Source organism: Thalassophryne amazonica, chromosome 6 (genome assembly GCF_902500255.1).
Source record: "Thalassophryne amazonica chromosome 6, fThaAma1.1, whole genome shotgun sequence".
NCBI lineage: Eukaryota > Metazoa > Chordata > Actinopteri > Batrachoidiformes > Batrachoididae > Thalassophryne > Thalassophryne amazonica.
Window position 1 is genome coordinate 72,741,487 of NC_047108.1, and position 12,706 is coordinate 72,754,192.

Genomic DNA, 12,706 nt, shown 5'->3' on the forward strand with positions numbered 1-12,706 from the left:
GAAGAGACAGGCATCGGTGGGTACATATGTCCAGTGTTTAGCAAGTGGCAGACAAAGTACATGTAAGATCAATTGGAGATGTTTGTAATTATGAACTAAATTTGAATTAAGTAAAGTTTAGTGAAATAAAGTTGCCTGCAGGGGTGGTAGCCAAGTGGTTAATGTGCTTGGTTTCAATGCAGAAGGTTCTAGGTTCAAATCCCACCCCTGCCACATTTCTCCATGTAATGTGGAGTTGCGTCAGGAAGGGCATCCGGCGTAAAACCTGTGCCAGTTGAACATGCAGATCCACCTTGGATTTGTTTGTGTGTTTGTTTGTTTGTTTTTTGTTGTTGTTGTTGTTGTTTGTTTTTTGCTGTGGCACATAAAGTTTAACTTATCATGTTGTCCTCATTATTTACCGTTTTAACTTGAGTTATAGGATAACGGCATTTACTGTTTGACTTGTACACAACCTGGCCAGGTGGACAAACCCAGCACAGAAAACAATGAAATCACCAGAAGGATGCTTACACATATGAGAACCTTCTTAAAAGATGATTTTAAAAATGCACATTGAAAGCTTCTTTGGAATGTTTATTTGATTAACGGTATACTGTGTTATCAGTAAATCTTCATGTTAAATTTTAAGTGCTGCAAAACGTGCACAAGGATTGGCTCACTAGTTAAAGGGAGAAGTCCTTGTATTGCCGTGTCCTGTCCTTGTATTGTCACAGCGGGTATGCGTGCATTCTGTCTATGTGCCACCACTGTCACATTAGCTAAACCACATGCTGAGAGAGCTATAATCTTCTCATAGCTGCATTATTTTATCATGAAACAAAATATGCAACACTAGCCTAATTTTCTGGAGCTGCACAGTAACTACCAGTCACGTGTGTGTGTCTTCCTCTGGCAGTGACAGGATGATGTATGGAGGTGCAGCAGCCTTCACACAGAACAGGTGGCTTTCTCTGGAGACAAAATGGCAACATGCTGGCCTTGTTTAATGTGTGGGAGGGAAAAGCAAACAGAACAATTTCTTTTTGTTCTCATGGTTACAGTTGTGAAAAATGTAGGGGTGCACGTTAGTTCTCAATCAAAAGTGTGTGTACGTGCAGCTGGACTTTGCTCCGAGTTCTCATAGGGGGAAAGTTTCACTTCTGAAAGGATCAGTAATTTTGGGTCAATTGCTTAGAAATCACGTTTCAAAGAATTTTTTTTTTTTTTTTTTTTTTTTTTTTTATTGGCAAGAACTGTCATCTGGGCTTTTGTAACTCATCCAAAACAGGAAACCAAAATGTCTATCCAACAAGTAGTGGTGTAATTGATTATAGCTCATCCATACGCATTCTCCTCCCCCCCTGTTCAACACGCATATGAACTGCAGATTAATTTCCTAATTTACATATAGTGTGAGATACACTTTTATTTTTAAGGTGACTTTATTTTTAAGCAATAACTGCAAAAATCCCTTGAGACATTGCATCTAAGACACCTGGTTCCAGTGCAGGAACCTGCATGCCATTTTAGGGTTCGTGTCTCACACACACACAGCCTCTTGAGACCCAGCAATGCATTTTTGTCCTTTGTAGGGGACAAAGGTTCCACGGCTTTATTTCAAAATAATTATTCAGTTATCACAAGATTCTGTTGTACACTGCAAAGGACATTCTGTTTATTTAAATAACAAAGCACATTCTGTTTATTAAAAAAACAAAACAAAACAAAAAAAGTTTGACAGTTTTTCACCCAAGACATTCTTTTAGGGCTGGGGCAACATGTCAGTGTTATTGATTACATAAATGTGACAATTTCCATAGTGTGTTTCAAGGCTTTGTAAGGAGCGTGTAATGTATTAAGGCTAAATTATTAAAGTCCAGATTAATAAGCAGTTTTATGTACTACATTCCTTTTTATTTGAATGAAAAAAGCTGTTGCATTAATTTTATTTTGGTAAGACTTTATATCTGACTGTAAATTTCCCAAAGGGGATAAAGTAGTAAAGTAAATCCCTTTCGCTTGTCCCTCATTTTGCTTGAGGTCACCACAGCAGATCCAAGGTCGATCTAACACAAGTTTTACCCCAAATGCCATTCTTGACGCAGCTATACATTACATGGAGAATGGGAAGGAATTGTCTTGAACTGGGAACCTTCTGCACGGGAATCAAGCACACTGAACTGCTTGGCCACCACCCTATTCCCTAAAAGGATGAATGCAGTGTAAATTATGAATTTTGTAAAGACAGGTGACCACTTAAGAATGGGCTGTTTGTTGTTTTGGAATATTGTCCAGCAGTGTGTACTATGTCATGTCGGGCAGTGAAGGGAATCTGTTGTAAATATTGTGCCAAATAAACATGCAGGTTACCTGTGGCAACCCCAAGTCAACCCCAAGCTAGCTGCATTACTTTTATCTAGCAGTAAACGGAATATCTTTGGGTTGTGGACAGAACAAGACATTTGAAGGGGTCATCTTGGGCTCTGGAAAGCACGCATTGAAATACTTCACTTTTTTTTTTCTTTCCTTATTTATGATCCTAGCACCTAATCAAGAAATTAATTTGATTAATCAGTTATCACAGTGTTACTTGCGATCTTTATTATCATTAGTAAATACAAGCTATCAAATTGTCCAAGTACCCAGTGTGCCACTCAGAACTTTTTTTTTATTCTAAAACAGGAAAAAAATGCTTTTTTATTTATACAAGATATGTTTTGTGTACTGTCATTGCACATTACCCAGTCATACTTACAAATTTCTTGCTTAACCATCTGGGATAGATTACTGTAATTTAATTTAGAATTGTTGATAAATGTGTGTGGAAAAATAATTGCTTAATGCACTTCACTGCATTTTATTGAACGTGTTCTAAGGGGGACACCATGCAGAGGTTTATGTTGGTAGTTTGAGATCTGGTCATTGTTGGCAGGCAGCCAGTACGTTTCTTCACCTACCTCCTCCATTTTTGTCAGATTGTGAGAGACTATCGATCTGTGTGCACACTTGTGATGTGTTTGTGAGGTCATATCTCTCTCAAACAAGCTGTGATTCACACACTGACATGCACCTTTCAGGGATGTAAGGAACGAAAATGGAAAAATATTGCGCAGTGCAGAGGTGTTAACCAGAACCAGTGAGAGCTGTAAATCACTTGACTGTCTCATGTAAAGTCGTGTGTGCAGCAGTATGTGGAGCACTACCTCCAAAGCAGGTGCTGCTCCTTTGGTGTGCTTCACTCCCACTGCCTCTTTAGGCCAGCACCAAACCCTCTGTCTGACCTTGTTTTTTACCTCTCACACAGGACATGGCACACGAAAAGGAAAAGGGTGCGGCTCCACAGCAGGCTCAGATTGCCTCTTTTTTGCTCTTAGTCTTCTGCTTTAAATTGTTTCCCAGGAATGCAGTAAGCCTCCTCTGTGTTATTTTTTTTTAAGCCTAAGATTAAAGCCCTGATCGAACTGTTTTGTGTGTAGATGGCAGCCATCAGGAAGAAGTTGGTGATCGTGGGAGATGGGGCGTGTGGGAAGACATGTCTACTCATCGTCTTCAGTAAGGATCAGTTCCCAGAAGTCTACGTGCCAACTGTGTTTGAGAACTACATTGCGGACATTGAAGTTGATGGCAAACAGGTACTTTGTATTTTCAGTTTCTGCTTACATGATAATGACATTCTTTACAACTGCCAGATTAACTCAGAAAACTTGAAGAGTTACTACAGTATTGAAAACCTATCAGTGATGGCTTACAGACACGTGATCTGTGGGTATTATAAGAAAACCTCTTTTTTTGTATAGCACCATGTTTGCAACTCAACAACAGGAAATGGGTCAGCAGTAACTCTGTTCAGCACTACGACCCCTCTCTCCTTAAATGACTCATGTCCTGCTTCCTATTCCTGTTTCCTGAAGTGTAGAAATTCAGAATCACCCAGCATATGTTTTGACTCTGTAAGATAGAGCTGACTGTAACAAAGAGACTCGACTATGAAATAAGAATAGTCTGGTCAGGAAATTATTTTTAATCATACACTCTGTATATCCTGGACAGATGCTGTGTGACGTCACCTGAAGGTTTTTTTTTATTTTTTAGACGAAGAAGAATAGATATGAAGCTCGTATTTGGGTGTCGCCATGTTGGCAGTGCTGACTGGCTGTGTCACGACGAACCCATAAATGGATAAAAAGCAGGGGTAGACTGAAGGCTGTTTAAGAGCCTGATACTGATTATTGATAAGGTTTGGAGGCAGATACCAGTACTTGAAACAATATTTCCTTGCAGTTAAAAAAAAAAATTAGAATGGCAAACTCTGAATACAAAACTTTCTTTAAATGTTTATCAGGATGTATTTCATTTTTTGGGGGGGGGGCGGGGGGGCAGGTCAGTGCACACGGTCTGAGTCATAACTACAAAAGTAGGAGCAAATAAAAGAAACGAGTGACAAACACCACCCTACCCTTCTGGGAAGAGCTTTTTTTCAGTTGGTGTGATCCGAGCAGACACACTCAGTCCAAAATTGCTCGTTAAGATATATTTAAACACACCCTCTGTAATATTTATTACAATACATGAGGACATGCTGCATGGTCTCCGGATGTCGACATTCCAAACACAGTCCGTCCTGATGCTTTCTGAGGAAGAGAGTACTTCATCCTTTTTTTTCCACCGGGTTCTTCTACAACTATTTACTGAATCTGTCACTCTCGTAGCTCTTGAAAATAAATGCCTACCCTTAGTCTCCTGCTCCCAGCATTTTTGCCATTGTAAGTTAATTTCCCTCCAGATAATACACTTGCCCTCTGCTTAGGAAAGATTGATATTGATTTTTTTTTTTTGTTGTTGTTGTTGTTGTCACAGCTTTTTTTGACCAACCAATCCACCTTCTCATTTGTTGGGATACTTATGTGCTGGAACCCACATCAACCCCTTTCCTTGCCATATCCGTAATTTCCAAAAGAATGTCATCAATGAGGTCTTGCTAACTCCTGGATAAACTTGTGCCAATACCACTGATAGCTGACAGTCAATTCAATGTGCACTGCTTGCACTGTATTTTATTAAATGTCTTTAAATAATATCAGTGTGTCCCCAGCATCATGGTAGGTGTGCTGTATATTTTCTTGATGATTTTTTTGTGTGTGTGTGTGTGTGTGTGTCCTTTACCAATCACACCTATGAGAGCTGAACCTGGATTGATTTCAATGTCAAACCTTTAAAAGAAGGATAAAACCTAAGTGAAAAACTGACCGAATCATAATTTTTCATGCACTTTTTGTTTTCCAAAGTGAGACTGTCAGATGAGATGGATCGTCAAGTTAATCCACTGCTTTATGAAGCGTTAAGAGCTAAAGTTTGCTGTTCACACAAGGATCACATGCTAATAACAGTTCTGTGAAAACTAACTTGTTTTAATGTGGAAAATGAGTGAACCCCCTCTTCTCCTCTCCCTCCTTTCCCCTCTCGTTCCTTGGCTTCAGAGATATTAGGGGTGGGAGAAAAAAATCGATTCACATAAGTATCGCAATTTTTTTGTTTTACAGTGACCGATTTTTCAAAATTTGAATGCTTCATTTTAGACTACGTTTATCAGCCGGGTTTGTGAAAGTTACCGCTTTTCTCCAGCAGAGGGTGAAATGCTTTTCTTCAACTCTGGCAATGTGACGTCACATCCGTCCGCGGTGGGGAAAAAAAACTTAAATTGAAAGCGGAGAATGGCGGACAACTCACTACATGGCACGAGGATAAAATCCCCACCATCACATTTTAAATCTAAAGTGTGGGCACATTTTGGATTTTTTTTGCTTTGAAGGGAAAAGCAGAACTGGACATGTTGAAAGTTATTTGTAAAATCTGTAATGCATACGTTGTGTACTGCAGAAATACAACAAACCTAGCAAGGCAAAATCCTGAAGTAAATGCAGAGCTTCCAGCCAAACGTCCTGCAGCATCAAGCCCGCAAACACTGAAAGCAGCATTTTCCAATCTACCCAGCAGTTCTGAAAAAGCAAAATGCGGACTTTATTTTCAAAGACCTGTGACCTTATAGTGTTGTGGAAAATAAGGGTTTTAGGAACATGCTACACACGCTGGAGCCGAGGTACGTGATACCTTCCAGAAAGTATTTCTCTGAAACAGCAGTGCCTCAAATTTGCATTTCAAGTTTAGTAAAGTTAAAGGCTCACATTTGAATTTTCAGGTGCTCAGGTTCAGGTGCTCTCTTTGTGAATTTTTATTTTATTTTATTTTTTACAGCACTGGCTGAGCAGTTAAATAAGCTGCTAAAGTAACTATTTTTGTTTGTGTATTACACATTTTATTTACTACTTTTGACGTCTAGAGTTTTAAAAGAGCACTTTTCAAATTCAAGTTAAGTTGGACTCACGTTTGAGTTTTCAGGTGCTCTGTCTGACGTGAAATTTGTTTTATTGCAGCACTGACTGAGCAGAACAGTTAAATAAGCTGCTAAATAAATGTTAACAGATTCACATGTGATGTGTATTTTTTGGGGAAATATGCCTCCTGATATAATTTGTAGACATCATTATACAACTTTTTCGCTAGTATTAAGAAAGCTAAACTAAGAATCGCAAAAATCGGCAATCGTAAAAATCGCAATTTAAATAGACTCGGCACCCGAAGTATCGTGAGAGTCGAATCGGGGGGGAAAGCATATCGTCCCATCCCTAAAAGATATGCCATGTTTTCTTCTCCTCCTCTGAGGAAACACAAACCCTTTTCTAAAGGTAACACCCGTTATGAACACTGTCACTTCTGGATTATTTAATGAAGGATTTTTTTTTTTTTTCCTTTTTACAAGTTTGAACTGAAACTCAGCACAGAGTCCTGCAGTGGCACTGGTTTGTCATATTGGCAGATCGGCGTTTAAAAATGGCTGATACTGATAACTGCAAAAATACTGAATATCTGTGGCGATAATCGGTCAACCCCTCATAAAGAAGTGGAGTGAGTTTCTCAGTGTGTGTGAGACAAAAAAAGCCTGAACATACCCCTATCTTGAGTCTGAACCAGCAAGGTTGACATGCTAACCTCATTTCGGGTGTTTATTAAATCATATTTTTGGGGACTGCGATGATTCTCACAACTACTTGCCTTGGTGTGGACATTAAAATTGAGGAGTCGCTTACTTTATTAATGGTGCATTAGCGGGACCTAAGAGGGTACTGAATGCTGCTAAAAGTGCCAGCACAGTGAGCATAAAACATTAAATAAGAATATTACGGCACAAACGTTTTAGATGATCCATTAGGACATTTCATCACACAACAAGCCATATTGTGGCAGGTATTTGTAATAAAAAGATCAAACGTTCATACATGGCCTTTACAACAGCTTGCGGCCACATCGAGCAGCCTCTGAGCTATCAACATTGAAGAGTCACAGGTGATCAGCTCAGCAACTGAAAAAAAAATTAAGTGGGGGTACTATCTCTAGAGACCTTTTTCTTTTGTACTATGCTGTGAACATGTTTATTTCTGCTCTAAAGTTGTGCATTTTAACATGGATTTGAATGGGAACCTGCTCTATTTTGGAGCAAACTTCAAGCAGCCAGTTCAGGATCTACAACTTTTTCTTCTTCCAGGTGGTCTTCATCAGAGCCTGTCAGAGCGTGTTGCTTGTTTTTAATAAATGAATTTTCACTGTTAAGCTTAAGCCGGCTCCCACTTTATTACTGTAAAGTAACTGTGTCAACCAGGGTGTTTTCTTTACTGCTTCAGGCTACAACACAACAAACGTGCACAACTAAGATGTGAGTGACATTAATCAGTCTTGTATCGACAAAGCCTAAAAGGAGACTGTGGGCTTGGACGAAAGGCACTACATGTTATTGTGAGGTTTCCAAAGCAGCAGGTAGTATGTGGACAACAGTTGAGTTTGATCACTCTGTCAGAAGATGTAGTAATTCTACATAAATCACACAAAATGACATGCTCATACTAAACCTCTCAACAGGCAGTGTTGCCACCCTGTCTTGTCAGTGTAGTATTTTGTCTGCCAACAAGAAAAACCTGGCAAGACTTAAGTAGTGTGACATGTTTAAGAAAGTCCAGATGGGCTGCTAACATACTGTAACCACCCTTAGGCAGGATGAGGCTGCACCAAAAACAGGGGTATTTTTATCCAGTTATCAGCATTTGTAGGAAAAGTCAGGAATTTGTTCTGATTCCACGGCCATTTAGCTGAGACTTTGCAACAGCTTGAAGATTTATCTACAAAATGGCACTTTGGGCTGCTGTGTATAATCTGACACGATGCTATGATTGTACATTGTAGCATGTGCCACAGCTCCTGCTGAGATCGGATGTTTACTAAGCCTTATTTGGAGTAGGTCAGCTACGCAGTAGGTATATGAATCTCATCACTGACAACGATTCAATGCGCCCCTCAATACAGCGCCAGCGATACAATACATGACGATATGATTCACTCCTGCTCCCAATTTGATGCAATTTGATATGTATTTGATTGCGATTCAGTTCCTCACGATGCAATATGATTAGGGATGGGCATTGATAAGATTGTAAATATTGATTCTGCTTATTGATCCATTTCTTTGTCGATTCCCAAAACAGTATCTCTTGTGAATTTTCTGTGTACTAAAAGTAGGCATTACAGGTTTTTTTTTTTTATGTCAACATGTCAACAATAACATTGAGTCCGAACGTAAATAAATATGAAATTGGTCACTGGATCCTTGATCTCTGAACATAAATAAAAATCAATACAATCTGTACATGATCACTGGATCCTTGATGTGCATGGTGCATCTTAGATCTCTGGACATAAATAGAAATAAACAAAAACTGCAGTTTTTTCCAAAGTATTTCCTGTCAGATATTGACACAAATGTAACCCCATAGACCCTGAACTGAGCTCAGCTGGCTGTGCTGCACGTCAGGATGTAATAAATAAAAAATGCAGGATGTCTCATTTTGGGGGGGAAAAAAACCCGGGTTTGGTCAGTTGTGGTTTATTGTTTGTATTATAACGTTTGGAAAGAGGTGTCATTTGATTTAAAATGGCAATTTGCTCTGAAGGTATTAATTCCGACCAAAATCTGTGCAGCTCTTTGGAGCCGTGCACTTAATCCCACAAAACAGAGGATATTATTCTTGTTATTATTACTCTTATTTCCTTTACCTGATGGACATCTTTAGTTTACGCATTGGCTGGTGCTCACGCCAGTGGACTTCCCACTTCTGAATACCAGCGAAACAGAAAACCAGCAACAGCAGGTCGAAGCGCTGCTTTGTTGCTTCAAGCAGATGGCAGACCTGCTGCAATCTGCAATCAACGTAGAGAAATAATAGAGAAGCTTGAATCTTCCACTGAACTGGGTTGCTTGACGTGAGGACATTTTGCTTCAAATCACAGAAGCTTCCTCAGCTAAAATTCTTGCTCTGGTAGTCTGACTTCTGTCTTGGCTCTTGTAGAGAAGAATAAACCAGAAGCCAACAAAAGCTGGAGTTTTTAACCTAACCAGACCCCTCCTACCGAGAGGCCGACTGCTAGTGACTAAACAATAGCTCTAATTAGCACCTATTGTGCTCTAGTTAGCACTCTCCTAATGATGGGATGGAAGCCTCCCCTGATGGCTCCCTTGACGACTCTCCTGATGACGTGAATGACTCATTACCATGAACAAAAGACTGAAACTGCTTTGACCCGAGTACCCCATTGTAAACAGGGGACAAAGCGTGTCTGAGACCCGCTCCCCGATTAAGGCTGGGTTTCAACTGTTTTACAAAGAATGTTTCCTTGACACCTCTCTCAAACCATTTCTTCTCTCTGGCTAAGATTTTAACTTCCTTGTCCTCAAACGTGTGGTTAGTGTCTTTCAGGTGGAGATGAACTGCAGACTGAGGTCCACTGGCGACCTTACCAGCACCGCAGAGAGGTCGCCAGTGGACCGCAGTCTGCAGTCAGTCTCCATGTCCTTATGAGTTGACTCATGAATTTAAGTTGTTATAAATCCAGTATTCATGAATTGTGTAACACCTCTGAAGCATATGGTGGATTTCAATGAAACTTCACACAATACCTTATGAAAATGTTCATGAAGGAAAATAATTATGGTGTGGCATCTTCCATAATTGATCATTCTGTTTAAATGATGCATCTTACTGTGTGATACAGATGTACCACTATCAGAACTCCCCAGAAATTTAGAACATGGTGGTGCTAAGGTGCGGGTGGAGGTGGGAGGAGAGAGGGCCTCACCTCGCCCCCAGGAGAAGCTCCTCACTTTACCTTTTTTCAAATACCAGTGGAAGCCATTTCCTACATCTTCATAAGCTGAAGAGATTTGGAAAAACATTGTCTGAAAAAGGAGATTCTGCTTGATTTCCCACAAATTGAAAAAAACAAGAAAAATGATAAACGTACATGCATGTTGCTTGTTTATTGTATTTGTGTAATCAGGGGTGCACGTAACTGGTATTGATGCTCCTGTGTGCTAAAAAATCATTGATGCACAGCATATATATATATATATATATATATATATATATATATATATATATATATATATATATATATATATATATATATATATATATATTAGTTTTATAGACATAAAGACATGGATGACCTCTAATTTCCTGCTTTTAAACTCAGATAAAACTGAAGTTATTGTACTTGGCCCCACAAATCTTAGAAACATGGTGTCTAACCAGATCCCTACTCTGGATGGCATTACCCTGACCTCTAGTAATACTGTGAGAAATCTTGGAGTCATTTTTGATCAGGATATGTCATTCAATGCGCATATTAAACAAAAATGTAGGACTGCTTTTTTGCATTTGCACAATATCTCTAAAATTAGGTCTTGTCTCAGAGTGATGCTGAAAAACTAATTCATGCATTTATTTCCTCTAGGCTGAACTACTGTAATTCATTATTATCAGGTTGTCCTAAAAGTTCCCTGAAAAGCCTTCAGTTAATTCAAAATGCTGCAGCTAGAGTACTGACAGGGACTAGAAGGAGAGAGCATATTTCACCCATATTGGCTTCTCTTCATTGGCTTCCTGTTAATTCTAGAATAGAATTTAAAATTCTTCTTATAAGGTTTTGAATAATCAGGCCCCATCTTATCTTAGGGACCTCATAGTACCATATCACCCCAATAGAGCGCTTCGCTCTCAGACTGCAGGCTTACTTGTAGTTCCTGGGGTTTTTAAGAGTAGAATGGGAGGCAGAGCCTTCAGCTTTCAGGCTCCTCTCCTCTGGAACCAGCTCCCAATTCGGATCAGGGAGACAGACCACTACTTTGAAGATTAGGCTTAAAACTTTCCTTTTTGCTAAAGCTTATAGTTAGGGCTGGATCAGGTGACCCTGAACCATCCCTTAGTTATGCTGCTATAGACTTAGACTGCTGGGGGGTTCCCATGATGCACTGTTTCTTTCTCTTTTTGCTCTGTATGCACCACTCTGCATTTAATCATTAGTGATTGATCTCTGCTCCCCTCCACAGCATGTCTTTTTCCTGATTCTCTCCCTCAGCCCCAACCAGTCCCAGCAGAAGACTGCCCCTCCCTGAGCCTGGTTCTGCTGGAGGTTTCTTCCTGTTAAAAGGGAGTTTTTCCTTCCCACTGTCGCCAAGTGCATGCTCACAGGAGGTCGTTTTGGCCGTTGGGGTTTTTCCGTAATTATTGTATGGCTTTGCCTTGCAATATAAAGCGCCTTGGAGCAACTGTTTGTTGTGATTTGGCGCTATATAAATAAAATTGATTTGATATATATACACACACACACACACACACACACTCACCTTCAACCACTTAGTCCAGTTAAGGGTCCTAGGGGGCTGGAGCCTATCTCAGCAGTCATAGAGCGCGAGGCGGGGTACACCCTAGACAGGACGCCAGTCTGACACAGGACTTTTTTATATAAATATTTGTTAATGTTGACATTAACGTGATTGATGAGTTGGTCGGGTATTTCATCATAAAAGATTTACTAGCACTGATATACTCTGACCCGAATTGAAGACGTTCATATCTATCCCTCCCAGAAATTTGTAGACGAGTTTTACATGACATAGATGTCCACAGCAGTAGATGGCAAGTAAAGGGCATGCCCCTTGTGTGCCTCTTGCTCTGATTTTTTTTTTTTTTTTTTTTTTACCTACCCCTCTCTCACCAAGAATGAGGCTTGGGTGATATCTCCATATTGTTTGATAGTGATATTTATCATGATATAAAATTTCATAATGTTGTCAGTTGGCGTATAATGTCTGCCACCTGAAGGAGCCAGAGGGTTTCTTATTGGAACTTAAGAATACTTTAACGAGAAATAGAATAACAATGTAAACACTAAACTGCATGTGACTGCATACACTGTATTCTCATTTAGGATAATTGAGAGAGCTGCTGTCACGCAGGAAAAAAATACTATGTGGACTTGTATAAAGATAAACTTAATTGATCTCACAGAGGATAAATTCACGTTACATCAGCTCTTAAAAACACACAAGTGGGTGCAAGTAGAGGAAAATGTTCATCAAACAGCGTGTGCAAGGATAAGCAATAATAAATCTTGTAACAGTATGAGACATGGGAAATGAGGTAAAAATAGAATGTGTGTGTGTGTATATGTGTGTGATTGGGACTGAAAAGGAGATAGGAGCATCTTTACAATATGTGAAATGGAGTTTAGGTGTGGTAAGGTGACATTAGTGCAGGGATTTGTAAACGAGCTGTTACTG

General features: G+C 39.6%; 1 protein-coding gene across 1 annotated transcript in view; it reads left to right on the plus strand.

Annotated features, from left to right (window-relative positions):
• LOC117512413 (rho-related GTP-binding protein RhoA-D-like) overlaps positions 1 to 12,706 on the plus strand; it is a 49,424-nt gene that overhangs the window by 22,785 nt on the left and 13,933 nt on the right. Inside the window, exon 2 of the mRNA XM_034172465.1 lies at positions 3,459 to 3,614. Within this exon, the coding sequence (XP_034028356.1) occupies positions 3,459 to 3,614 (156 nt within the window). The remainder of the gene's footprint in view (positions 1 to 3,458; positions 3,615 to 12,706) is intronic.